This window comes from Plasmodium reichenowi, chromosome 13 (assembly GCF_001601855.1).
Source record: "Plasmodium reichenowi strain SY57 chromosome 13, whole genome shotgun sequence".
Lineage (NCBI taxonomy): Eukaryota > Apicomplexa > Aconoidasida > Haemosporida > Plasmodiidae > Plasmodium > Plasmodium reichenowi.
Window position 1 is genome coordinate 1,164,826 of NC_033658.1, and position 16,173 is coordinate 1,180,998.

The 16,173-nt window shown below is 20.9% G+C and overlaps 2 protein-coding genes across 2 annotated transcripts in view; both read right to left on the reverse strand.

The window, feature by feature from the left end:
- PRSY57_1328000 (DNA-directed RNA polymerase 3 largest subunit) overlaps positions 1 to 5,332 on the reverse strand; it is a gene marked incomplete at both ends in the record, with an annotated part of 7,520 nt that extends 2,188 nt beyond the window's left edge. Inside the window, one exon of the mRNA XM_020115176.1 lies at positions 118 to 5,332. Coding sequence (XP_019970099.1) covers positions 118 to 5,332 — 5,215 coding nt within the window. The remainder of the gene's footprint in view (positions 1 to 117) is intronic.
- Positions 5,333 to 7,234: 1,902 nt separating this feature from the next.
- On the reverse strand, positions 7,235 to 14,472 carry PRSY57_1328100 (myosin C; the record flags this gene model as incomplete). Its single annotated transcript, XM_020115177.1, has 4 exons — positions 7,235 to 7,333; positions 7,567 to 13,955; positions 14,191 to 14,305; positions 14,413 to 14,472. The coding sequence occupies 4 exons, from the start codon at positions 14,470 to 14,472 to the stop codon at positions 7,235 to 7,237; spliced, it is 6,663 nt and encodes a 2,220-aa protein (XP_019970100.1).
- Between the last annotated feature and the right edge of the window lie 1,701 nt (positions 14,473 to 16,173).

Genomic DNA, 16,173 nt, shown 5'->3' on the forward strand with positions numbered 1-16,173 from the left:
AAAAAAAAAAAAAAAAAAAAAAAAAAAATATATATATATGTATATATGTACAAAGCATGAATTGTAAATCATTATATTAATGTATCGTTTATTTATTTTTTTAATTCTTGTATGTACCTGCAAAGTGAAAAGTCTTCAACGTCATTTGTGTTCCGGGCTCACCAATCGACTGAGCTGATATTGATCCTACTGCATCACCAGGGGTAGATATATATTTAAAATATTTATATATATTAAAAAAGATAAAAAGATATAATTGTTTTAAATTAATAAAAGAATAATCATGGATAATATATCTATGTGATATATTATAATTTTTAATAATATAATTAAAATAATCTTTTTTTTTGATTAGTTCAATACATTTTTTAAAACTAAAATATTTATATATATTTATAGCTTTAATGAATAACCATTTTTTAATTTCTTCTATATATATTTTCATTTTCCCAGTATTTTTTTGATGAGTTGGTTTTTCTTTTTTCGATAATTTGGTATGAAGAAATATATTTGTAGGAATGATTTCGGTTAAATATTCTAATAAAAAGCTAGTCCATTTTATTATTTCATATGGAAATAAAATATAATGTTGTTTATATGATTCAACATATTCAAAAACACTAACAAAACCAATAACATTCTTAAATATTTGTCTATAATATTTATTATCATATAATAAATCATTTTCATTTATATTATAAAAGAATTCTTCAGAGAAATCATTATTTTTATCACAGATATTAATACTTGTTGTAAGTTCATTATTATTTGTTTCTTTTTCATATATCCCATTATAATCATTAGGATATATATTTGTATTATAATTTGTAACTCCTAAATTGTTTACATCCTCATGAAGATTATGATAATAATTATTATTATTATTATTATTATTACTACTAATATTATTATTATTATTATTATTATTTCTATCAAAATTTTCCTTTTCTTCTTTGGGGTGATATTTTCTTTTTTCTTTATTTTTTATTTTTATAATTTTCTTGGCAATAACAGAATCGTCATCAGATGACCAATAATTATCATCATTATCCATTTTTGTTTTCCATCGATTTAATTTTTTCTTTTCATTTCTATATATATTATTAATTATCTCAATTTTTTTTTTTAAATTTTTACTCATCCTGTTATATTTAGATTGCACCACATTTTTTTCTGAATTGTTCAGGAAAATTTTTTTTTTATCCATCAAGTTTTTTATTTCCACAACATTTCTATAATCATTTACAAAATGAAAGATGGAATGATATTCTTGTGGTGGTAAAATGGCGTTATTTTTTATGAAAGACAAATCGTTATTAAGTTGATGATGTGTGTTTTTTAAATTTGAAGGTTTCATATAATTACATGAAATATTATTACATTCGATGTTATTACATTCGATGTTATTACATTGGATATTATTACATTGGATATTATTACATTCGATGTTATTACATTGGATATTATTACATTGGATATTATTACATTCGATGTTATCGTTACATTCATGCATTTTTCCTTTTTTCTTCTCTAAGGAAAACTTTGCGTTTTTTGCTATAAATTTGTTCATTCGTTCTTCAGAATCTTCATGCATATCTCTTATCGATCCTTTAAATAATTGTTTTTCTTTTGTTTTATTTTTACTTAATTCCTTCATTTCTATTTGTTGAACATATGTATTATCATTATTTGTATTATTAATAGTTATGTGTTCTTCTGTACACATTTGCAAAGATAAATGTTTTCCCTGGTCATCATGTATATAAGAAATATTTTTGTTTGAATCGAAAGATCTGATGATATCTTCATAATTACATTCCTGATCTGTATAAGATTCCATAATTTTGTTAACTAAAAATTCATCATGTTCTAAAGGTATGAATAGATCTTCTTGTGCAATGTTTTGGTAAATCAATCTGTTAATAATATTACGTATAATTAATGATTCGTTACAAACATAAGGATTATGCGTACATTCTTTATAATTATTGTTATTATTAATAGTATTATTATGAATGCTGTTCATATTGTTATCATTATTATGAATAATGCTCTTATTATTATGAATAATGCTCTTATTATTATGAATAATGCTCTTATTATTATAAATAATGCTCTTATTACTTGTTTTATTTTGATGCTGAAGATGAGCCAAGTTAGGTATTTTATTTTTATAAGATAATAACAAATGGCTAGATGATATAGATACAATATGATCAAATACCTTGTCAAACTGATCAAGATATGTATTATTATTATCAATATATGAAGGATTTAATGCATCATCTCCATATATAAATTGTACGATTTGTTTATCACATGATCTTACAGAATAATCATAATGAATTGACAAATCTTCTAATGCTTTCATAAGTCTTCTTTGCATGTACCCTGTTTCAGCAGTTTTTACTGCTGTATCTACAAGACCTTCTCTTCCTGACATTGTGTGAAAAAAAAATTCGGTTGGACTTAATCCTGTATAAAAAGAATTTTGTACAAATCCTCTACTTTCTGAATCTTTACAATGAAAATGGAAATGTGGTAATGTTCTATTTATAAAACCGTTTTGTATTCTTTGACCAGCAACATTTTGTTGTCCTACACAAGCTATCATTTGTGCTATATTAATTAATGCTCCTTTTGCTCCAGAATTAAACATAATTAATGGTTTATTTAAATAATGTAAATATTGATTACATGTTTTTCCTGCATCATTTCTTAAATCATCTAATATACTTTTAACTTTTATTTCTAATGTTTCTTCTAAGGTACAACCTGGCTGTATTTGCATCTTCTTTTCATTATATAATATAATTTCATTATTTACCTTTTCATATCCTTTTAATAATAAATCTTTCTTTTTGTCTGTTAATGTTTGTGATGGTCTTACATCATCAATACCGATAGTCATACCTTTATTAGAAAAATATCTACTGGTTAATTTAGATAATCTGTTCATAATTTTTAATGCTATATGACTTGAATTATGATGTATTAAATAATAAAATAAACCATACTTTGAAGAACCTAAAACTTTTTTCCCTAAAGAACCACATATTAATTCAGATTTATAAAAACAAACATATGAATCATTTAAACATAAATGTTTTAAATCTCCAAACTTATTAGAATATTCTCTTTCTTGTATTTCAAAATTAATAATTGTATTCTCTTTTTTATTAGGTTTTATTAATACACTAATTAATTGTTTTCCTGTCCATAATTCTTTAGGTTTCAAAATAGCTGGAATAGGTAATTCAATATATAATGAAGCATCCGAAAAATAAGAACATAATAAACAAAATGTATCTCTATCAAGAAAAGTATCTTTATTTGTAATTATATAAGATGCAGATAAAAAATCTTGTGTTAAAGCTATTATAACTTCTCCATTCTTAGGAGTTATTAAATTATGTTTTACATTCATTAAATATAAAGCTTCAGCACGAGCTTCTTCTGTTTGAGGAACATGTAAATTCATTTCATCACCATCAAAATCAGCATTATATGGGGAACAAACACATTCATTAAAACGAAAAGTTTTAAAATCCATTATTTTTGCTTTATGACACATAATAGACATACGATGTAAAGATGGTTGTCTATTAAATAAAACAATATCTCCATCACATATATGTCTTTCTACAACATCTCCAATATTTAAATTTTGTATAACAAGATTTTTATTTGCATATTTTAAACTTATTTTATTGAATTGACTATTTTTTCGTTCTTCTTCATTATCTTGTGTCTGATTATTACAATACATATTATTATTATTATTATTATTATTATTATTGTGGTTGTTCACGTTAGATAGGCTTGTTTGAGAAGTATTATTATATATATTGTTAATATTATTGTTTATATCATTATTCATATTGTTTATGTGGTACATATCTTTTAACACATTATTATTAACATCTTTTATATTATATCTAACGTTCTTACAATTGTTATTAATATAATTATTAACTACATTAAATATATTACTACAACCACTACTAATATTATTATTATTATAAGTGGTGCTAATATCTGAGTAGGGATCAATTCCTTTTTTTGACTTCTTTATTATATAATTTGCACCGGGCCATTTATTACAACCATTCTTTATTAACATTTTTAACTTATCAATATTATATTTATTTACCGTCTCAGGATATGTTAATCTCATGGCAATAATTTTTGGTATCACTACTTCATCTATAGATATGTTTGGATCTGGTGATATGACTGTTCTACTAGAGAAGTCAACTCTTTTTCCGGATAAATTACATCTAAATCTTCCTTCTTTTCCTTTTAACCTTTGACAAATACCTCTCCCAGGTTTAGAGATATTTTGTGTTGCTAATAATTGTGAAACAGCCGGAGAATCACTATTTATAAATCTTGTTATTTGTAATTGTAGAAATTCTACGTTACCCAGGAATTGATTCGTCTGATAACCATTCGTACATTGATTATATATAGTATTATTCAGTTGTGTTATTTCAGAAAGAATACAAGTTAAATCATCTTCAGCTGTTCCATGCTCGTCAATTATAACAGATGGCCTTATAGTATTAGGTGGTACTAATAATGCTGTTATAATTAATTTTTCTGGGTTTTCTATATTTAATAATTTAACATGATATGGATTTATGTTTTTAAATAACTTCAAAACATATAAACTATTTAGATCTTCTTCTTTTATAATCATTTTTCCATTTTCTTTTACTTTTAAGATATGTTTTAATTTCATAAATTGATCTAAACTAGGTTTTATTATTTTCTTAATTACACCCTGTGGATTTCCACATATATAACATTTATTTACTTTTTTACAATTATTTAATATCCTTTTAAATAAATGTTTTTTATAAAAGGAATCATCCGTACTTTTTTTTTTTAAATTACAATAAAATTCAATTTTTTCTTTTGATAATAATAAACTTGAACAATATTTACATATACAATATAATATATGTATTATATATTTATAATAACCAATATGAAATACAGGATAATTCAATTCTATATAACCAAAATGTCCTGAACAATTTATTAATTTCTTATTACATGTTTCACATACAGAGTTACTTTTATGAGCTCCTAGTTTTAAATCTAAAACACCATAAGGATATGGTATACCACTATTATTCTTATACATTTCTCTATTCATTATTTTCACTTCTGAATATTTTATTATATCTTCCTTACTCATAATACCAAATCTTATGCTTTTTATTTCACAATTTCTTTTTATATCTTTTACAAATCTTTTTTTCATGCTGCTTTCTTCAATGAGCCTTTTAAGCTCCTCTATGTCGATATTTTTCTTCTTCATCATTATGAAAAAAAAAGCTAACTAAATAAAAAAAATAAAAAAAAATACATACATATATATATATATATATATATATATATATATTTTATATTTATTTATATTTTCTTTTATGTTCTATTATACATTTATTACTCTTTGTATGTATTAAATTATGTAATTTTACGGACACGTGTCACATTGAAAATTTATTCTTCATATGACTTCTAAATATAATATTCTTCTATATACAATAACATATACATCTTTTATTAAAATATTTTGTGTTTATTATTATAAATAATATATTTATTATTACATTTTTTTTTTTTTTGTATCATTAAATTTTTTAATTATGTCATATAAAAACTCCCTATATATTTGTCATTATATATATTATATAAATATATATTATATATATATATATATATATATATATATATATATATATTATATAGGTTCCTTATTTTATTTTTTTTTAAATTATTAATTATGAATTATTATCATGTTTTCTTTCTCATTTCCTTCATATATATAAAAAGAATTAAAAGGAAAACAAGCAAACAAATAAATAAATAAGTAAAAATGATATGTAGTTAATAAATATTTATTATACATACATTATATTATTATATAATATGTTTATGTTTTTTTTATTTTTTTATTTTTTTATTTTTTTATTTTTTTATTTTTTTATTTTTTTATTTTTTTATTTTTTTTTATTTTTTTCTCATTTACAGTTAGTAAAAAACAATTATATAACATTATAAATTATTTTAAAAACAGAAACAAATGTAGCTTGAATTTAGTTGAAAAAAATTACATGAAGAATATCGTTAACTCTATAATAAAACTATTTATCTAAAGTTTACATACTATAAAATCATGTTGTATATATATATATATATATATCTATATATATATAATATACATAAATATAATTGTAGGCATTTTAATTATGTAAAAAAAATTTATTAATATATATTAATGTATATATATATGTAATTATTTGTTCTTATATAATATATATATATATATATATTTTATGAATTTCTTTTTTTTTTTTTTCTTCTTTTTTCCACCTAGGCATATAAATCAATACCACATAAAAAAGAAAAAAAAATTAAAAAGTTTAAATATCGTAATATTTTTTTTAATATTCAAATATATACATTAAAAAAAAATATAGTACGTGAAAGTGTTATATATAAAGAACAACAAAAATGTTGAATCATAAATAAAAAAAATAAAATATTATATATATATATATATTATATAACGATTTTTTTAACTTATATTTTTTCTTATAGGAAAAAATTAAAATATACATATTTAATAAAGAAGATCTTTTTGTTTTTAATATATAAATATATACACATATATTTATAATATATAAATTCTTATAATGTTTATATTTTATTTATTCTTCACCCTTTTCATATGAATATTTATTAAAAAAACAAAAAAAAAAATTTCCTTCTTTTTCTTTTTTCGAAAAGGTTATATATATGGATATGTAAAAAAACGAAATATATCTCTCTGTAAACATTTGAAATTTTTGTTTTTACAAATTTGTTACATATTCCATTCTTTATTTTTTATGTTATTTTTATTGAAGTTACATTAAAAAAAAAAAATAATAAGTTAATTAATAAATAAATATATACATGGATACATACATATATACATACATACATATATATATATATATATATATATATATATATATATATATATATATATATAATTATACAACCATTAATAAGATTTTATTTATTCAATAAATATTATTTAAAAAAAAACACACATGTGAATAGAAACGTAAACATATTATACACTTAAAAATAAATACATAGGAATATATTCAAATGTACACACATATATATATATATATATATATATATAAACAAAATTTACAATATCATTTTGTTATACAAAAGACCTGCGCCAGAAAACTATGTTTCCTTTGGAATCTCCTGAAACCATTAAAGTATCAATATTATTAACAACAACAGCCATTACTGGTGCCTAAATAAAAAATATATTATATTATATGTATGAGGTGGATATATAAATATTTATATTTTTTTTTAATAGGAAAAAATAAAATAAAATAAATACATACATATATATATAAATATATATATATATATATATATATATATATATATATAAATACACATATATAATATTTATATGTTTATATGTTTATATGTTTATTCATATTAGCATCATTCATTATACACTTATATAACTTATACCTTGTGGTGCTTTAAAAATATCAACTTATAATTCGATTGAGGTAACAAGGAACAAATATATATGTTGCCATCCTCTGAACCCGACATGACCCATCCGCCACCATACCTAGAATAACAATTTCTTATGGGAAGTAAGGCATGATTTATTCGTATTCTATGTTTAACGGATAATGTTGTTAATATTCCTTTGTTCCCATATACACATTCTATAATACCTATATGATTATCACACGAATTTACAATGATTGCTGGTGATGTTTTAACAGAATGTCTTGGTATAAATTTTATACATGTAATTGGTGATAAGGAAAAAAGGAAACGAAATTTTATTTCTACTCTTTCATTATATATAACTTCTAAAACATATATAGTTCCATTTTTTGAACCTGCAAAAATATTTAAACAAGTATCATCCATTTCGAGGGCTCTTATTTCACTCTCTACTTTAATTTTCTGATATACCTGACCACTGTTTAAATTTACTATTCGTAATAAGGATGTACAATTTGAACATAAAAAAATATCTAGGTTCGTTGGAAATAATAATACAGATAAAGTTGCTGATGAATCAGAAAATACTTTTAATAAAAAACCTGTTGACACCTCCCATATTTTTATAGTTCTATCTATTGATGATGAAATAATTTTATCTTCTGAGAAAGAAAATACTAAACAGGTTATTGCCTTTTTATGACCTGATAATTTGGATAATAATTTTGTGCATGTGCTATTTTCATCATATATATTATTACTATCGTTTTTTAATGACATAATACTGCTTTTCTTTACTTTATCATCACATCCTACATTATTATTATTATTATTATTATCATTATTTTGTATATTCAGGTTGGTATTGCTGTTCATATTTTTGTCCATATTATTATACACATTATTGACATTTTTTTCCATATTATTATACACGTTATTTACATTTTTGTCCATATTATTATTCATGTTATTTCCCATATTATTCATCATAATATTATTATTACTGTTGTATATACTACTATCGTCGTTATAATAATAAAAATAATCATTTTTTAACTCCAAACTAGTCCTAAAACACTTATATATATATATAACCCCATCCTTACATCCTACAGATAATAGTGTATAATTCTTATTTATATTATCTTGACCAATACACAAATATGTTATAGGTATATTTCCTTTAAGCGTTATTTCATAAACTGGTTGTAAACCTCTTCCTAGATCTGAATTATATTTTTTATTACCATATACATAATTATTTAAAGGCATAGATTCCCTCAACAATTGTATATGTTGATTCTTCTTATTGCTATTTTGAATGCCACATATAGCTTTTAATGTATTTACAACTGAATAGATATTATTATTATTATTACTACTATTATTATTTTTGTTATTATTATATTTATTTTTGCTTATGTCTCCTCGTTTAGATTTTATTAAATCATTTGATTTATTTCCGAAGGAGGATAATACGGCGTCGTCGCCATCTTTTAAAGATTCCTCATGATATGAAGACATATAACTGTGCGTATTCCTTTTGGTTTTGTTCATATGATTTAAGTGTGCCGATTCTTTAACATATATATCTTTATCTTTATCCTTATTATTATGATAATAATAATTATTATTATGTTCATTGTGTTGATTAGGAGGAACAGAGGTAACATGATTATAATTATAATTATAATTATAATTACAATTATTATGAGTATTATCCAAGAAATAATTAGAATGTAAAGTTATTTTATTAGCATAATTATTTACTATATCATATATATCTAATGCTTTTACATATAATGCATTACATGCTTTAGATACACGCACAGCATATGATACATCATTTTTATTAAAATTTAAATTAATTTTTTCATTAAAAATATTCTCAAATAAATATAACTTAGTTGTCTTCTTTACATTAATTAATGATGCTTCTTGTAATAAATGTACTGCTGGATTTATTGATTCCTTATTTGTAGCATCAAATACTACAATTATACATATTGAATTTTTTATATAATTAAATAATGATTCTTCTACATTTTTATTGGATGAATATCCACAATCTACAATTTTTATTTGGGAACATTTATGTGTTATAATATATGTATTATAATAATTATAACAACTTAAATCATTATTTACAAGTTTCTTATTTTTTCTTAATAAACCTAAATTATCCTCATCACCTAAACGTACAAATAAATCTTCTAACAAACTTGTCTTCCCTACATTCCTTGGTCCACATACAAGAATATCCACTATTCCATCATTCTTTTTAAAAGAACTCTTATTATCATAATTTATATTATTTTCTATTTTGGCTTCTATTAAAGAATTACTATTACAGCTAGACAAATTCGTTAAATTCTTAAAAAAATTATTATTATAATAATTATTATTATTATTATTGTGGTAATTATTATAATTATTAATTAACAACTTATTCGACATACCACTACTATGATGATAATTATTAATATTATTAATTAAAACATCATTATATACATTATTATTTGTATCTTTGATCTGTCCCAATAAACTTACTAATTTATTATATTTATCGTTTAATGTTACATTTTGTTTTATATATTCTTTATTTTGAATTTCTAATTTTTTTATTTTATTTAATAAATTATATTTTTCTTCATTCTTTTCATTTCCTATACTATTCCTAATTTTGAGGTCTCCTATTTTTTCTTTTGTAAATGTTAAATTGTTATCCATATAAATATCATCATCATTATTATTATTATTATTATTATTATTATCATTATTATTATTATTATTATCATCATCATTATTATTATTATCATCATTATTGTTGCTCTTGTTATTATTTAAGTAGTTCGTAAGGTTGGTGTCTGTGCTATAGCTATTACGTACATTATTTGGATCATCATGCGTATTATTACCTTGGATACTCATAATTTCCATACTATCCACATGTTCTGTATCTTCCCTCTTTAAAGACATAATTATATCCTTATTAAGTTCTTTATTATTTTTCTTTTGTTTTATATTCTCATATTTTTTAGATACATGCCTCGATGAAATACACTCATTTGATTGTTTATCAGCTAATAAAGTAACTCTCTCTAACAAATCCTTTATTACTTTTTCATTATTTTTATTATCTTTTTCTAAATTATCAATTTTTTTAATCAACTTATCTATTTTAGCAGATGCTTTTAATAGTTTACTTTCTATTTCTATTTTTTCGTTTTTTTCTTTTTTTAATTCTTTCATTAATACTTGATTTCTTGATAATAAAGAACCCACTTCCTTCGATTCCATTTTTAATCTTCTCAATTGTTTTCTTGCTAATATACTCTTCCATTTCAATTGTATTTTTTTAGTAGATTTCAATAATTTTTTATAAAATAAATGTTCTTTGTAAGCTTTCCACGTTGCTTGTATTTTACTTGCATAATAATTTTGTCTATATGTTTTATAAAATCTTACCATTAAATATCTTCTTATATGTGACTGTATAAGGATACAACAATTTCTTTTATGTAAAAATCTCTTTCTAATTATATATGTATAAATATAAGAACAAATCAACTTTTCAGCTTCTTGTCTTTTTAATTTCTCTTTTCTTATAATATTTAATCGATTTCTAAACCATTGTTGTATAATGATAATTTTTTTTTTCATTAATTCGTATAATTTTTTTTGTGTATATGTCTTATAATTTTTCTGAATAACAATGGCCTTTAAACTTCGAAGATCACTTCTTAAAGTTGACAAAATGTTATATGCATCACTTTTGAAAAAGCACAAATTTTTTCCTACAGACCATATCAACAAATTGTTTTTTTCCTCTTCTTCATTAGGATCACAAACGGGATCATTTACATTATCTTTATTATTACTCACTTCAACTTTATTATTACTCATTTCAACTTTATTATTATTCGTTTTATCCTCATTATTACTCATTTCAACTTTATTATTATTCGTTTTATCCTCATTATTACTCGTTTTATCCTCATTATTACTCGTTTTATCCTTATTATTAATTTGTATATTAGATACATCCTTCATTTCTGTGGTTGTATCTTGCATTTTTTTTTTTTTCTTTGAGGAAAGATTTCCAAAAAATTTATTTTCCTCTTCTTTTTTTTTATCCTTCAACAATTTTAAATTATTTATATATTCTTGTATTTCTTTAGTTATATACAAACTGGAAAGTATAAAATTGGCCTTATAAGACCAAGATTTGTTATCCTTATTATACATTTCTAATTTACGTCTATCTTCTTTATTTAAAAGAATTTTATAATCTTGTACACACTCTGCATGCGATAATCTTACCGGGTAACCTGCACGACTTACTTTTATGGCTTGTAGAACACCTCCATATTTTAATTGTTCATTTACAGATATTCTATCAAATACATCTGGAACGTTTTGAGCATTTGGTTTTATACATCTAATAAAATGTGGTTCTGTTTGTTTTATTCTTGTCATTAATAAATTGAGTTGTTCTTTAAATTCACTAGAAACCGTAACAAATTTTCTTTTATCTGTATTTCTTCTTAAATAAGTTTCGAATAGATGTGATACATATTTATTCTTACTATGTAACAACAATTTTTGTGCATCTAGAGATAATTGATCTTTATTTTTTTCAAGAAAACCAGTAGAATTATACACAACTTGCCCAGCAAAATGTACAATAATAAAACTACTAGAATCAGTTTTAATAGATTTAAATCTTTTATTCGATTGATTATTATTACTACTAGATGTATGCTTACTTATAATTTTGCTACAAAAACTTTTATCTTTACCTGATGGTATATAACATTCTTCATCTAGCATACAAAATACACCATAAGGTTTAGATTCTAATATATCTACACAATCTTTATTATCAGGGAAATCTAATGGATCCCATCGAATCCCTTCTTCTATATATAATTTCTCTTCACATTTAAAAATGAAATTATTAAAAAATTGTTGTAAACATTCATTCGTATAATTAATACATAATTGTTCAAAAGAATTTACTGGGAAGGATTCAAATCCAAAGATATCTAAAACACCACAAAATAAATTTATATCTTTTATATATCCTATAGACTCATTTGTTCTTTCAACAACTTTTAAAAATAAACATCCATATATAGCTCTAGATAAAGCATCTCTGATATCATTAGCCACACTTGAATTAACAGGCTTTTTGTAAAGTTCGTTATTTGCCACTATTGTTTTATAACATAAAGAATTTATTAAATCATTTTCATCAATATCTAAAAAATATGCAGCCTTTCTTAAATCATCATTAGATACTTCTAATATAGTAGCTTCTTCTTTACTCTCATCATTATTAAATAAAATATTTCCTATATATAATATCCCTTCTAATATTTTAAATATCTGATATTGTTCTGTATTGCTAATACCAATTGTTTGCATAGCATGTACAGTAGATTCGAATTCTTCTAATTCGTTAACTTCATTTAATTCGTATACACTCGATTTTGTTAAATATCTAAAATGTACATGCTCTTTAAAATCGGTAAAATCTATTTTCATGGGTTCTACATTTTCCAAATTTCTAAATTTTTCTGTACTAGGAAAATGATACCACTTTTTTTTTTTTGTATGTTCCTCACAAATACTATTTTGTATATGATCCTTATTTTTATCTTCATCACATTTATAATTTACATAATTTTCGACGTCATCATTTTCATTATTACTCATAATTGAATTATCCACAATGCTCCTAGCCTCTTTTACAGCTTTACAAAGTTGGTAAAAAATATGATAATTCCTTTCACCTTCTTGTTGATCACACACTCGAACCTTCTCTAATAAATAAGTTAATATCTTTGCACCACACAATTTACCTTTGATATAATTTTTATGATCAACAGAAAATTGTAATTCTATATATTTCCCAAAACGACTAGAATTATTATTTCTTAATGTTCGAGCATTACCAAATGCTTCTAAAAGAGGATTACTTTCTAATACCTGAGATTCTATTAAAGATCTATTTTTTATATCTGAACCTGCACATGCTAAAAATTTCATAACATATTTTGTTGATTCGGTTTTCCCAGCACCTGATTCACCACTAATTAATATTGTCTGTGATTTGTTATTATTACACATACCTAAATAAGCACTATTAGAAGTAGCGAAAATGTGAGGACTTTTCGATTTTATAGGCTGAACATGTTTAGCAAGCATGTTATCAGAATATAAATCTTTTATTATTTTAAAAGGGTTCACAGCGATTAATATTGGACCTGTAAATGTATATATCTCATCAATATCAAAACGAAGATTCAAACTATGTAATATGGATGCTTCATGCAAGTGTGTCAATTTTGTTAAATCTGAAGGAGCAGACAAACCACTCGAATCAAATAAGTCTAAAAAAAAATAAAATAAAAAAAAAAAAAAAAAATAAAAAAAAAAAAAAAAAAAATTATAAATATAAATATAAATAAATAAATATATATATATATATATATATATATATATATATATATGTGATATATTTATTTATATGCTATTAATAAAAATCCACATAGACCATTTTACTAACAATAATTATATGAATGATCAAATTATTTGTTACAAATTTTTACATAATAATAAATATACCTAAATTTCGAAGATAAAATTCATCCGTTTCCTTTAATTTTATTATATCATCATCTTCAGTTTTTACTATAATGTTATCTTCATCTTCATTTATAATTTCAGCACTAGCCCAAACCTAGTAAAATAAAGAAAATATATATATATATATATATATATATATATATGTGCACATTTATTTAATTAATTATTTTTTATTTATTCATTTTGATATAAATAAATTACTTTATTTTTGTCTCTGATAAATATCTTTGTTCCTATGACACATTTATTTGCACCTTCCATCGGCCTACAATTTGTTTATATACTAAATAAAATTTTTTTTTTTTTTTTCTTTATATAAATAAATAAATATAAATATATAAATATATATAAATATATATATATATATATATTTATTTATTTATTTATGGTTTCGTTTTATTCTTATTTTATTTTCATGAGTAAGATAAAAATAAAATATAAGGATTAACAACTTGTGTGTACTAGTAATACTTATTTATAAATAATATAACATCATATATGTATTAAAAACATAAAAATAAAATTCTACACCTTCATATTTTATATCTGTTTCTATGAAATAAATAAATAAATAAATATATATATATATATATTATTGTTTAAGATATATATTAATTTTATTTATTTGTTTATATTATTTTATTTTATTTTTTCTATCTGTTGAATAGCTTAAATTAACTTTTATTAAAAAAAGAAATAATAATTTATATATTACACATATATATATATATATATATATATATATATAATATACAACAGAAATGTAATTTATTCAATTTGGTAGTGTTATAATTTAAAAAAAAAATATATAATGTATATATATATATATATATATATATATATAATGTATGATGGAATTATTTTTTATATACATATTCTTTCGTCTAAGAAAAAATAAAGCACACAAATATTTTAAAAACACATAAAAAAATAAAATAAATAATAAGCAAATTTGTTCAAGTTGCATATATATAATATACATATATTTATAAATACATACATTTATACATTTATATATTTATACATTTATATATTTATATATCTATATATTATATATACATATATATATATATATATATATATATATATATATATATATATATATGTGTCATATTTTTGTACAGAAAAAAAAAAAAAAAAAAAAAAACTTATTTATAAAAAGTCACTTAAATAAGGTTGAGGTAAATAAATTTATCAGTTCATAATAATAAAAAAAGACAGAAAAAAAAAAATTAATAAAATAAAATAAAAACAAAGAATTATAAAAAATATACAAATATAAAAAGAAAAATAAAAGATAAGAAAAGAAAAGAAAAGAATAAATAAAATAATAAATAAATAATACTATATATTAAATTAATTTACAAGTTCCTACTAAATTGTTCTGTTAAATTAAATCGTGAACAGCATAAATGTATTAAATTATTTTATACACAAATAATTGGTATTAAACATATATAAAATATTTTTGTACAAGCATATATTATATACATATTATTTAAACAAGTGTAGGACATTAATTTCATATTTTTTATATTATAATACAAAAAAAAAAAATAAAAAAATAAAAAAATAAAAAAATAAAAAAACAAACATATTACTGCAATATATATATATATATGTATAATATATATTAAACATATGTGTTTTTTTCTTTTTTTTTCTTTTTTTTTCTTTTTTTCTTTTTCTTTTTCTTTTTTTCTTTTTTTCTTTTTCTTTTTCTTTCTTTCTTTTTCTTTTATTTCTTTTTTATTTTTTTTAGCCAAAATGCATATTTAATTAATCTTCACATTAAAATAAAACGTTATAAAAAAAAAAATGAAAAGGTTTACATATTATATTTTTATAAATTAAAAATTATTAATCAAATATATACAACAAAGAAATGAAAGAAACATATACCATTTATTCATATTATTTTTTAAAAATTTACAAAAATGATATAATCATATATAATATATA